The sequence below is a fragment of the Eutrigla gurnardus genome, assembly GCF_963514095.1.
Source record: "Eutrigla gurnardus genome assembly, chromosome: 16".
NCBI lineage: Eukaryota > Metazoa > Chordata > Actinopteri > Perciformes > Triglidae > Eutrigla > Eutrigla gurnardus.
In genome coordinates this window covers 15678281-15690949 of record NC_139927.1, presented here as the reverse complement: position 1 = coordinate 15690949, position 12669 = coordinate 15678281, and the positions used below count along the sequence as shown (strand labels likewise).

Genomic DNA, 12669 nt, shown 5'->3' with positions numbered 1-12669 from the left:
TTAAATGATGAGAATAAATCGTCACATGTCCCTGTTTAAAAAAAAAAGGATAAATACATACAAAAAAATGTACTTTTGTATCCTGTATTTTTAAAAACAGGATCTATTTTTCACTTCGGTACCATGAAAAGAAGCTAGACAGCTTTTTCACTCTTGACGATACTCCTGATTATCCTGATGAATTTATTGTGTCATTGCTACACCATGAGCAAGCGGAAATGATTACGTCACTGACTTTCATAATGGCATCATTTGTACAGGATGGCATGTTTCCTGCTTTGCTCACAGATGGTAACATCTGTATCAGAATGAGTAAACCTCTAGCAATCCCCCACATAAACCATGTGCAGGTCAGAATATCTATTTTTGGGAAGGGTGGTGAGATAATCCCTCCCCGACGACCCCCACCCGACCCAGCTGCTCCACTTTTAGCCCTGGCTCCAGTGAGGTGAGTGGGGTGGGGATGAGGGTGCAACCAGCAGGCCTTGCGGTTGGGTGGGTGGGTGCCTCACCACTGTCACTGTCCATCCAAACGGCGGCTCACTTTCCCCCCAGCCATCCAGACGTGGTCCAGCCAGCTGCTCACTCAGTCGGTCCGCGGAGGAAGTGGACACTTCAAGAATCAGACCGAACCACACGTTGTCCTTCAGGCGGAGGTGCTGGATTCACTGAGATGACTCGTGACTCGTAAGTTCCAGCGGGTGGTGGAGAAGCAGCGGAGCAACTGTAGGATTTAGACTAAAGATTGCAACACTATGAAATGAAGGGAAGCCGAACGATGTGTATGAAACTTTCCCCCGTTCCTTATCCTCAGAGGCAACGCCTCTAAAGCAGCGTCAGCGTTTAAAACACAGGGCATATGATGGAGGATCAGCCTGCCTCTCTACCTGCTATACTCCTCCTCTGTTTGGCCTCTTGCCACTCGGATGAAGAACCAGCTTTAGCTTTTAGCACCAGCCACCTATCATTATTTGGAGCGCCTCTCGCCAGAAGAGAAGCGTATATTTGTTTCTGTGAAAGTCGGAGGGAGTTTCTAGCTCAGGAAGTGACAGCTGCTCGAGCTGCTCGAGGACAGAAAGCCGTAGAAACGTATGGAGACGCTCTTTCTGGACTCTTTTGGAGGGTTATTGTAAGAGTGTGTGTTTGTGGTGGTGATGGGGGGTTCACGTCTCTGTGATGGTGCCCTCACATTTTCACATTGGGCATGTTGTATGAGTGCGGTGGAGATTATGCTGATTAGCGAAACATACCTATCATACTATCCTAGCAAGTCATGCATGCAAACACTTAAAATAATGTGTCACCTGTTGTTGGCCAGTTCGCCCAGCAACAGTGACATCATCGTACAACAAAGCGGTGTGCTAACAACACAGGTTTACACTCCTGACCTCCTGTCTGTCCGTCCTGTGTGATCGTTTGATACTATTTGTAGTCTATGGGCATCTTTTATTAGTCAAAATAAGCTAACTAAGCTTTTGGTGGTATTGATTGTAGGGGTGGGAATCTTTGGGTGTCTCATTTGAATCTGATTCTTGAAGTCACGAGAGATCTTCGACCGAAAACGCTTCACGGTTCAAAATCGATTTTGAATTAGTCAAAAGGTTCAACTGATTACAATAATGTAAATACACAAAGGCAGATCTTAAACCAAAAATTACATTAATTCATGCTTAACTTGCACAAACTTTTAGAATTAAAAAAAATATATGATTGATTTTTTGAACCTTAGAAAATAAGAATCATGATTTTGACAGTCTTTGATTGATTTGATTTTTTGCCCACCCCTAATTGATTGTGTCAGCAATTACATTGGATTTGCAGCTGATGCCCTCAAATGTTTCCATTCTGGATGTTTGAATGTGTAATCTGTTTTCATTAAGGAGTCCTTTATGAAGCATATTTCTCAGCTGATGAAAGAGAACGCTGATTTGTTTCAGGTCTTTCTCTCATGTAAACTGATCCTTGAGCAACTCTTTGTACCTGGAAACGTCCTGTGGGAGTTCTGAAAGGACAACGGCTTCCTTTCTCTGCTGTATTCTGCTCCGTTTTGCCATCTCAGCAGTAATAGGAAGCTCTCCGTTTACTGGTACAGTGTTCTCACCCCTTGGTTGTGTAAGAACATATACTGTCATGTATTGTCAGAGAATGAGATGCACCGTTGTTATCTCAGCACCGGTGCCGTCTGGACACGCCTTCCTCGCCGTCTTCGTGCACCTGTCTGCCACTCGATAGGGATCGTATTTGCTATGCGTGTCCCCTGAGACGCGTCCAGGTCTGTGTTTGTACTGATCCTGCGGCAAACAGGACTTTACTGTCTGCTCAAGGACACTGTGGTAGAAACGGATGAGCTCGGCCGTGACCTCGCTGTCACCTGATCGTCTCTGTCTTGTTTTGTGTCAGTCTGTTTCAACGGGGGATATTATATGATTGATTAATTTATTTCTAGATTTATTTTACACTAGTTGGCTACTCTACTTTATTATGTTCAGTGTAAAAACAAGCAGGGAAACTATGAGATCACTTACAGGCTCTGGAATGAACCTCCTTTGTGTGTAATTCATCTCTAGACGCGTCCAGCAGCTGTAATTATACGTGGACGGCCCGCCCAAGTAAACCTCTAACTGTGTGCCAATTCATCATCCATCGGAGGACGCGTCCTTCACGGTCAACGTCGGCCGCGTCCTTTGAAGGCCGCATCGAGCGATCTCCGAAATGAGACGGTCTGGTCGACAGATGACATTTCTTGCTTGCCTCACCTTTGTTGCTCTCGTCTCCTAGCAACCAGCTGCGGTTGACGAGAACGTGCGTAGAAGAGGTATCTAACAATTTATGATTGGAATCGAGTCTGACATCTTTGCTCAGGTTTGTGAGGTCTGAAATCTGCTCACAGTTGAGCCTCTTCATTCTATTGAGCACAAATGGTTTAAATAATGAATAAATATATAAATGAAGAAATAAATAATTAATAATAATCATATATTAATGCCAGGAGAGCAGAGTCAGTGATTAAAGTAAATGCATGCTTTTATTCTGAAGGCAGACCTTTCCCATTAAACATCAGAAGAGTTTATAAATTGATGGGGGATCACCACAGACACTGTTTCTATTTAGTCAGCTGTTGTTTTCTTCCTGCTGACTGGCCTGATGATGTCATCCACTCTCCTCAGCAACACACACACTTAAGGAAGAGGAGGCTGCTTGTGGAGTTTAATTAAAGAGGAGGACGGTGAATTATTGTGCCCTCAGTGGGTCTCTGATTAAATATGGCTTGCATCGTGATGTATCTGTAAGAGCCGTGTTTGCTCTGAGGAGAGCCGGATGTGGGGAAATGCAAAGAGACGTGACCGTGTCGTGTATGTTGAGGTGTGAAAGCCATCATCCTGCAGCGAGACGACTCTGCTACATTGTTCTCATTCTTTCTCTCAACGGCTAGACTGAATGTGCCTCCTATCTGGGGGTCTTTTGTTGTGTGGGAAATAGCTTGTGGTTTTTCATGCTTGTGTGTCTGTGACATTTGAGCCATTTGTGCCCAGCAGCTTCCCGCAGCGAGGCAACCTGAAATGGCATCAGGCCTCGGGGGAGAAAAGACGTCTGGCTGCTACCTCCACCTCTTTCTTTTCTATTAACAGGACTACTTACAATGTTCTTTATACATCCCCCATCATCCTTTCCGCTCCCCGTCTCTCTCTCACCGTGTTCAGCTAAGATATCTGTATCTAAAGCCTGATTGATACGGTGAATATGGTATAGTCACAATATTTACTCCTACTTATCTCCAGCTGTCATATTTAAATTGTTTGGGCTGCAGACTCCATTGTGTATGTCATGTAGAACTCAACCTCTGGTTCTGAAAAGTGAAGCTGAAGCCGAAGTACCTTAAACTTGCATTCTCTCTGCTGGCCATCAGGGGGCGACTCCTCTGGTTGAAAAGAGACGTCTAAGTGAAAATGACCCTATTTCTCACTTGCTTTATTATCTCGGTAAACCTTGTAAACATTAGTTTCTGGTCTCATTGGTCACTTTTGTTCACTGGGCTCAAAAATTCCAAGATTATTCTGGACTATGCAACTAGAAAGGTTTGTTGGATGAACATGTTACTGAAGAGGAGATTTATTGCTCAAAATGAGAAAAAACTCTTTTTGGAAAACGGGTTTTCAAAAAATATGGATCATATATCTCTGTACATTTGGAAGAAACTTGTCCATATCACCAATAGGACAATTATGTTTTGTATTAGACATTTTGTGAAGGGGTTAAATATGCAAACAAGGCGTTATACAACGGTAACCTTCAAGCCCTTCTGCATTTCTAATGCTCACCATGATGGATGTAATCCAAAGACGTGCTCCCTTCCTCCTTCTGTCGCCCCTCTTCCTCCTCACCTCCCTCGCATCATCTGTGCTGCTAAAAGAGGCAGGAGCTGATTACAGGTGCCTCTCTCGTTTCCCCTCGTCCTCCTCGCCATCTAACTCGGTGTAATAGCTCTCGGTGTGTTTAGACCGCTTCGACTGTGTGCTTTCATCCGTCACACAGCCCCGTTTCCCAGGATGCATGCTGCCTCTCCCTGCATGTAAAAACACCCTTTTAACTGTCAATTAGTGTGGCACACCAGGGATTAATTGTATATAATAACTGCTGGGCAGCCGATTATTCAGTATCAATATTGTGATCTCAAACGTATGATGTGATTTTTTTAACTTACCATTTATTATTTTCCTTTACCCACTTACTCATTATATCCACATTACTGATGAATATCCATCAAAACTCCCAAGCCTCCAAGATAGCCACAGTATGTCATATCACCATTATCCATCCAAAATAATAATGTTTTCCCGATAACCATCAAAGTAATGAAATGTAAGTACTTGTACTTGGTCTTTGTGTGTGTGTGTGTGTGTGTGTGTGTGTGTGTTACACAGTGATGTGTTGAAGGCTCAGTTAAATACAGCGTTGGCTGAGAATGACAGTGTGCATGTTGACGTGCCGAACAAAGGCGCTTCAAGCTTTGTTCCGACCTCCAGAGTTTTGGTACAGCCGTCCCTCGCAGCCCTGTCACTGTGTGTGTGTGTGTGTGTGTGTGTGTGTGTGTGTGTGTGTGTGTGTGTGTGTGTGTGTGTGTGTGTGTGTGTGTGTGTGTGTGTGTGTGTGTGTGTGTGTGTGTGTGTGTGTGTGTGTGTGTCCACCCTCTTCTAGGTTGCTGTGTTCTGTGTCCTACCCTGAAAACACAGCCCATGCTGACAGAAATGCCTTCCTCTGGCTGATTTCATGCCTGTCGAGCCAGCTGTCCAGTGGGAAAAGAAACAGAAAGAAAAACTTAATTTGCAACATGTGTAGTAATTACATCAACCCTTGAATTAGTTTTGTAGCCCTCTGGGTTAATCACATTTCAATTCAATCCCTGAGAAGAAAAGACATCATGTGTTCAACAAGTTGATTCTTTGTCGGGTGAAAGCTGCACGGGAAGCTAATGAGCGCCGATTATTCTTATTTATTTTTTATTTTTGGGTGTTTGATATTTGAAACGTGGTCTATATATGAAGTTAATTATCTTATTTGATCAGATATGGCTCAGTTGTGAAGAACAAAAATACTTTCTCTGATGAGGTCATTCCAAAAGCTCCCCAATGTTACTTCATAGTGTTTCAACAGAACTACATTTCTCAGCTGCTTGGGTCCATGTTTACTTCCTGTCAGCTTATGTCATTCATAAACTGCAACTGGGACACATTAAGCCTAATTCTAGCTAATCAGGGTTAGCTACATCTCCTTCCCGCACAATAATAGGTTAATTCATAAATTACCTGACTTTCACGAGCCGTCCCATCCCAACATGGAACTCAGCCCGAGCTTTCTGGGAAGAAATCTAACGAAGCTGAGGTTGTTATTGATTGGTCCACCGCTCCAGTCTGCCTCCATCCCTTCAGTAATGAATGCTTATCACACTGACATAACCTGCTGAATGAAGCTAAACATGTCAGGTTACCATAAGAGTTGGCATAGCAACCGGTTAAACCCAGTAAGGGTTTCAGTCAGGAAATATGAGCTCAGTGGGGAAGCCCAATGATTGGCTGAAAATAAATCATGCCTCACCATCTAAAGATGGACAATATGATCCAGATGAGCATCAAAATATGCCACTTAAACAAACACACAAAGACATTTTAGTGAACATCCCTTTGATAAAGATGATCCTAAATCATAGGGGCTGTATATATTTATATCTGAAACTGAGCTAGAAGCTTTTACAAGTCACTTGTGACAATATCGTCTCATCACATATTCTCATTTTTGATTATGAGTTGTTTTACATTTGGCAAATGACAGCATTTTGTTGGTAGCCTTAGAGTTCAGTATGGACGTTATTGTGCACTCCAGTGCAGTCACACAGGATGCATCGCATCCAACGGTGAACTTAAAGGAGAATCCATGCCTTTGTCAGACGCTTAACTAATCCTCGGTCCAGTGCCACCTAACGTCGCCGCTAATTCTTCCTCTCTCAGAGAGAGAGAGAGAGAGAGAGAGAGAGAGAGTCGGGTGGACATGTGACGTGTTAGAAATGGAGAGAGCGCGTGGAGATTCACGCGGATAAAAGCACAGCGAGGAGCTGGGCGGGAGGGAGGGTGGGAGTCACGGGCAGATGAAAGAGGGAGAGATCAAGTGGGAGACAAAAGGTACGAGATAGATGTAGCAGAGGGAGCCAGGCGAGAGATGGAAGAGTGACAGAGCAGTGGAAGAGAAGAAACCCCCTCCTCCCTCTTGAACCCTCCTGAGCTGAGCCTGATACCGCCGCGGTGATTTCCCCCCTAACAACCTCCGCCACGGAGCGCAAGAGTGGGCTGTGCGGGAGCCTGTTGCCTGGATACCCCTGCTGTCCCCACAGCGGCGAAAAGCCAGGATCGAACCGTGCTCGCCTTTGCTGCCACGGGGGGAAACACAGCTGGCTGACTGACTGGATGGATCGCTGGCTGACTCGCTGACATCGCACATATGATTAAGGAAGGAATCACCCTGATACGGGCGCTCTGAGGAGAGGAGGTGGGAGGCTGGGGGTGGGACAGGAGGGGGGGGGGGGGGGTGGGCTGACTGTTTCCGTTGAGAAACCAGAGATTACCTCAGCTACCGAGTGGAAGAGAGGAAGCCAGAGAGGCGAGGAAGGGGGAGGCTGGTAGGGGAGGAGAGGGGAGAGGAGCGGGGCTGCCTGCGTGGAAACCATGCAGATCCAGTCTTCTGGTCCACAGTCCAAAGCCTCCAGCTTCATCCTCAGTCAGAGATGTGTGCTGGAATCCAAAATGGAAATCCACCGGTACGTACCTGCTGCCTATCAACCTGGTTCTCCTTCTGTGTTTCCTAATCAACATCTGTCGCAAAGTCTTGCTCATCGTGTGCAGCAGGAACCTTGTCAGCGTCGGTCTTTATTGCTGCTGTGTTGTCAGTAAGCAGTCAAGGCCTCATCATGAATGAGTAGTGTCATTGATGATACCAAAGGAGGAAATCTCAAGCCTGTTACAAGCTGCATGGCAGAGCCTTTCACTCTGTTAATGTGTCAATATAGGTGTTTTTGTACTAGACAGTTCTGGAGGACTACCGTGTGATTGACAGACTGCCACCACGCTAGCAATGTTATTAGCTACTAAGATGACTTTAACACTTGGCTGTAAAGTCGACCTTGAATTATGAAGCTAACTTTGTAAACAGCTTCACACCAGAATCCAGATGGATCCAGATCCAGTAAGGTTGCTGCTCGGGGTGCCGATCTGCTGCTTGTGTTCGTCAGATCCACCCGTCGCTCCTCCGCAGTCCAAATATGGTCACTTCCTTCACTGGTTGCAAAGAATCCAAGATTCAGAACCGTAGTCCACAAACCAATGATCACGTTGACTACCTCCACTTCGTAGATACAGTCTATGCCTTCCTGGTTCTTTAGGTGAGAGCCCTAGGGGGTTAAAGTTTGGTTACATTTTTTTTGGTTACACACAGTTTGTGTCGTCTGCTGTTTACGCGGCTAACGGGTTCATAAAAATGCCAGTTGCTGGCGCCGCTCATGTATTAGACTAATCACGGTTCATTATGTCACCTACTTGAGCCATTATCACATCACAAGTACCAACCTGATTAGCTGCTCTGGATCAGTCCTTCCTCTCCGGTGTAGCAGGGGAACTACCTCCACTGTCAGTGTTGATTTAAAACTTTCAACTAGAGTTGATCCTTTGCTGAAGACCATTTTCCTTCATGTTTTTAAAGAGAATTATTCCTGAAAGCAAAGAGCTTAATCGCTTCCACACCAGAGGGACTTTTTACACAAAATAGAGAAGGAAAATAACTGTTGTTGTTGATATAATTTTGGCTTTATGGTCCAGTTTCCAAGCTCTAACAAGTGCCAATACCGCCATGGACTTTAAATGTGATAACCAGATACTAGCTGTTCCATGATTAATAATCAGAGGGCTTTATTTAAAACCGACTTGCAACATGTTATCTGTTATCATGCAGAAGCTCTTGTTGAGTTTTTTGGCAGTGTCTGTGAGAGAAGGATTAGTGTGCCTCCTTTGCCAGAGGGCTTGGTTGGGATATAGCTACATCTTCTACATTTAGCAGCTGGTCCGTGACGTGGAAGAAGAAGACACTGCTTAATTATTGATTCAGTTTGCTAAAATGTCAGAAAACGTCCCTCTTTGGCTCAGTGGGTTGAATGTTATGTTCACTCGGAGGAAGCGTTCCCTTGTCTTAAGTTGGCACTCAGTGGAGGAAAAACGTCTGGTTGGGAGTGTGAGCGAAATGGACAAATCCATCTCATTGTGTGTGAATGGTCTAATAGACAATTAAACATCGGGGAAGGCCAGCAGGAAAGTAGGGTCACATGCTGTGGTGGTGTGGTGTCGCCATGACGACTTTATAGCTCAGGAAATGTGGCGTTTCACCAGTCGCCCTCTTTTTAGGAAATCAGTCATTTTGTGATTGGCTTAGCTTGTTAGCTTAGCTTGTTATTCCACGCTGTCTTGTGCTGGCCTGAAAATTAAGATTTTTTGTTTTAAGACCTTTTGAGGGTTAAGACTTGGTTTTTAGGTTCAGGTAAGAATTGGGTTGAGACGAGGGTTAGGTACTAAGTGATGGTTACTGCCTGTGAGAGCATTCTGCTTTAGACAAGAAGCCTGTAAATAATAATTATCCACAATGAAAAGTCAGTTCTCTGTTGATTTATGGAGCTCTGCAAGTCACTGCATCATCCACAACCCTGCCCGGAAAATATTTCATAATAAAAGCCTGAAAACTGACATCCCTACTTTAAACTATCAGCTTTTTAAGGAAACAAAAAAGGCAACACTGAGTCTCCATCTCTCTAAACTCAGCTTCCTGTTACACTATAGAGACGGCCTCCGGTGGCGGCTGCTGGTAACTACAACACATCACATCAATACAGCATGATAGAAAGAGCAGAATCTATTTATGACAGTATTGAAAATGCAAAATCCTAGCCTAGGGAATGCATTATGTAATGGAGGGTCCTCACAAAGACAGAAGTACAGGGATGTGGTGTGAGTTGTGTCATTCCTTGCTTGGGGTTAGAAGTGTTGGCATCTACATCAAAAAACAGCTCTGAAAGCTCCCAGAATAACGTGTTTAACGTGTTTACACGGAAACACAAGCAGCTCAGGCTGCATTGAAGTCAAACTCATTAGTGCTAAAGATGTTCATTTCTCTGTTTAGTGATCAAAAACAAGCTAATATAGAAAAATGTATGCTGATTAAGATTAAAATTCACTATAATACTTGGAAATATATCATGTATTACTAAGCCTGGGTATCGCTTGGAAATGTTTGATACCGATTCCAATACCGATACCAGAACAATACTTTTTTATACTCTGTGTGAATTAAACCCTCATAACCTAATTAGTGAACAAACTATGTTTCTATAAATGACTAATTTCTCATCTATATGTAAAATAGTTTATTGGGGAAAAATGAACTTACATAGAACTTACAAAGAAAACGTGGCACTTTTAATGCTGTTTGCTGCCCCTTTGCTGACAAGCCATCTAGGATATAAAAGGCTATTTTTTAACAGAGTCTGGTCTTCATGGAGAACAATGAGGATCTAACCTAATATACTCTGGACAGGAAGAGAATATCATCGCCTCATTAACGTCATTCATGCCACTCGGTGCAAGTTTGCTTCTATCGTCCAATAGATTTATTACAATACATTTGGTGTGAACACAGCATTACAGCTGACGCTTGTGTTGATTCAATCAAACATCACAGCAGCGGTTGTTCCAAACACACCTGATGGAGATTTACACTCCAGAGTATCAACAGACTTCCGTGTCATGGTAACTGTGTCATTACTCCTATGAGGTGTCATTAATGAAAGGTCTATTGAGTAATCGGCCATTTATAGTTATTGTTTGTGTCATTATGAATTTTGACCTTGTATAAAAGAGAACCTTTTATACAAGGTCCTATAAAAGAGAGTCCTTTTTCAGCTCCTTTCGCAGTACACAGTTTATTATATTTTATATATTTGGCAACTCAACAGAATTTCACAGGTATTTAATGAACGTCGAAGGGCATTTGCATCCCCCCAACCACTGTTTCACAAACGAACCTATCAGCTGATCATCTGAAGGCTCCACTTGTAGGTTGTGTACTCGGGAGCGCTGCTTAGACCGGTCCAGACCCGCTCTGTGGTCAATGTGTTCCCTGTCGCCGCGTGAATGGGGACGTGATGTGGAGTCTAGTAAAATGTGCCAGGCTCCCGGTTAACACATAGGGCTGGACCCTGCAGTACACTGCTCTCTGTGTGTGTGGTGTGTGTGCACAGTGAACATACACAGTAACCAACGGATGCTAACACGCAGACCTGCATGCAGACATTGTGCGTCTGGAGTGAGTTGGGTTTGCAGAACTTTGAGTGGATGCATGCAGACCGGTACACACTTCCAGTTTGTTTACTCAGAGTTTGTACTGCCGCTCTGCAACAGGACCCACTAACACCCGCCAACATCTGGCTTTTGTATTCAGTGGGAAATTAATTCCCAAGACTCTGTACCAGGCACATGTATTAATCAGCTCCCGCTCCAATCGGCAGTGGTGGAAGTGAATATACATGATCAATAAGATCAACAGGGACGATTATGATAGTTTATTAATGTACAAAACATACAATGAATTTGCTCTCCTTAAAGCCACCAGACCTAAACAACAATGTTCACTCACTGATCATCGAAACAAAACAGGAACAAAATATAACTCATCAAAACCGCATTGGTAGGTCTTTCTACTGTTCCAACAATCAGCAACACTAATGTGGTCGAAATAAACCCGTTTGTTTTCTGTGGAAAGAAGGACTTGTTGTATGCTCTCCTCAAAGCGACCAGACTCCATTTCTGTGATCACTGGAAAACACACTTGAGGGAAATCAACAGAAAGAAAAAGTCTTTCCATTGTTCTCCTCGGTGCGTTGGTAGCATGGATCGTCACTCGACATGGGACGATGTGACGTAACTTTCAGTGTTTGCCTCATCTTTCTCCAGTGTTTCCCCTAGAATTTTTTTCAGGCCCGGTGGTACCCGCCGAAAAAACCCTAAACAGACGAGACGCGTGGGATGGTGTATTGGTGCAGTTGGATTAAGTCAGGTGGCACAGCAAGCAGTCTGCAATTCTGCAATTATTATATTTGCATTCAACATTTTTGTTCAACCAGAGTGTATTCAAGATCACAAGGAGAGAGTGACTTATTAAGGTGCTGGTTGATGGAAATGATCAGGGTCCAGAAAAATATGGCTGGAAAATGATGAGCATCACATTAATAGCTACAGATACTGTAAAACACTACAACGACATATGAGTGCATATATTGTCTTATTTTATCAAGTAAAATATAAGTTATAGGTTTACTCAACAGCAGTTAACTCAAAGTTCCACATCTTATCAAAAACAATCCTCCCCCCCGGGGAGGGGGGGCAAACGGGCTTTGGCCGGTTGTACATACGTCATCACGTCCTAATACTACACACACACATGGCGTGATGTTGTTTTTAAGGAGCGCCGTCTCTGCTTATATTTCTCGACAACACTCGACCTGCATCAGCGCATGTGCGCACGAGCGGATCTGTGCGAGCAGACAGCGCGAGCGCAGCGGGTTTTGGACGGAGACACACAGCGGCATTTTTATTATGTAAAAATAAATAATAATGTAATGTAATAAAATAAATATTATGGACCCTATGGACCGGTTCCGCTCACACCACGAGTCTGAAGAGTGCAACAGCTTATCAAAATACAGTGTCAACGTTCCGTGTTTTCAAAGTAGAAAGCGACATCGTGGTGGTTTAACGAGGCGGAATGGCATCAGAACAACATCAAGCGCGTAAAGTACACGAAGAAAAAAGTAGCGGGAGCGCGTGGCGAGGATTGTTGCGGCCGCCCGTCTTGCGGAGCTAGTCTGCTGTGCTGCGCGGAGGCGCTCCTAATGTAAATGATTATTGATTTATGAATGAATTGATAGGTGGCTTATTTTTGGTATATTGATTTTTTTTTTGGCCTGGCGGCAGGTCTCCTTGGCCTGGCGAGCCGCCAGGCCTGTACAATGGTAGGGGAAACACTGTTCTCCCTCTTCACCCTTCACTCAATAACCTGCTTTTCTACCTTCTCCTACTGCGTTCT

At 44.1% G+C, this 12669-nt stretch overlaps 1 protein-coding gene across 8 annotated transcripts in view; it reads left to right on the top strand.

Moving 5' to 3' along the window:
* Positions 1 to 12669, top strand: part of enah (ENAH actin regulator) — a 101839-nt gene that overhangs the window by 27377 nt on the left and 61793 nt on the right. For 6 of the 8 annotated variants that reach the window (XM_084030748.1, XM_084030747.1, XM_084030746.1 and 3 more), the window contains exon 1: positions 7180 to 7306. The exons of 1 other annotated variant lie outside the window; for it this stretch is intronic. In XM_084030748.1, the coding sequence (XP_083886874.1) occupies positions 7215 to 7306 (92 nt within the window). In that variant the 5' untranslated portion in view covers positions 7180 to 7214. Of the gene's footprint in view, positions 1 to 555; positions 688 to 7179; positions 7307 to 12669 lie in introns of those variants that run through there. One more of the 8 variants, XM_084030743.1, reaches the window with a different exon arrangement.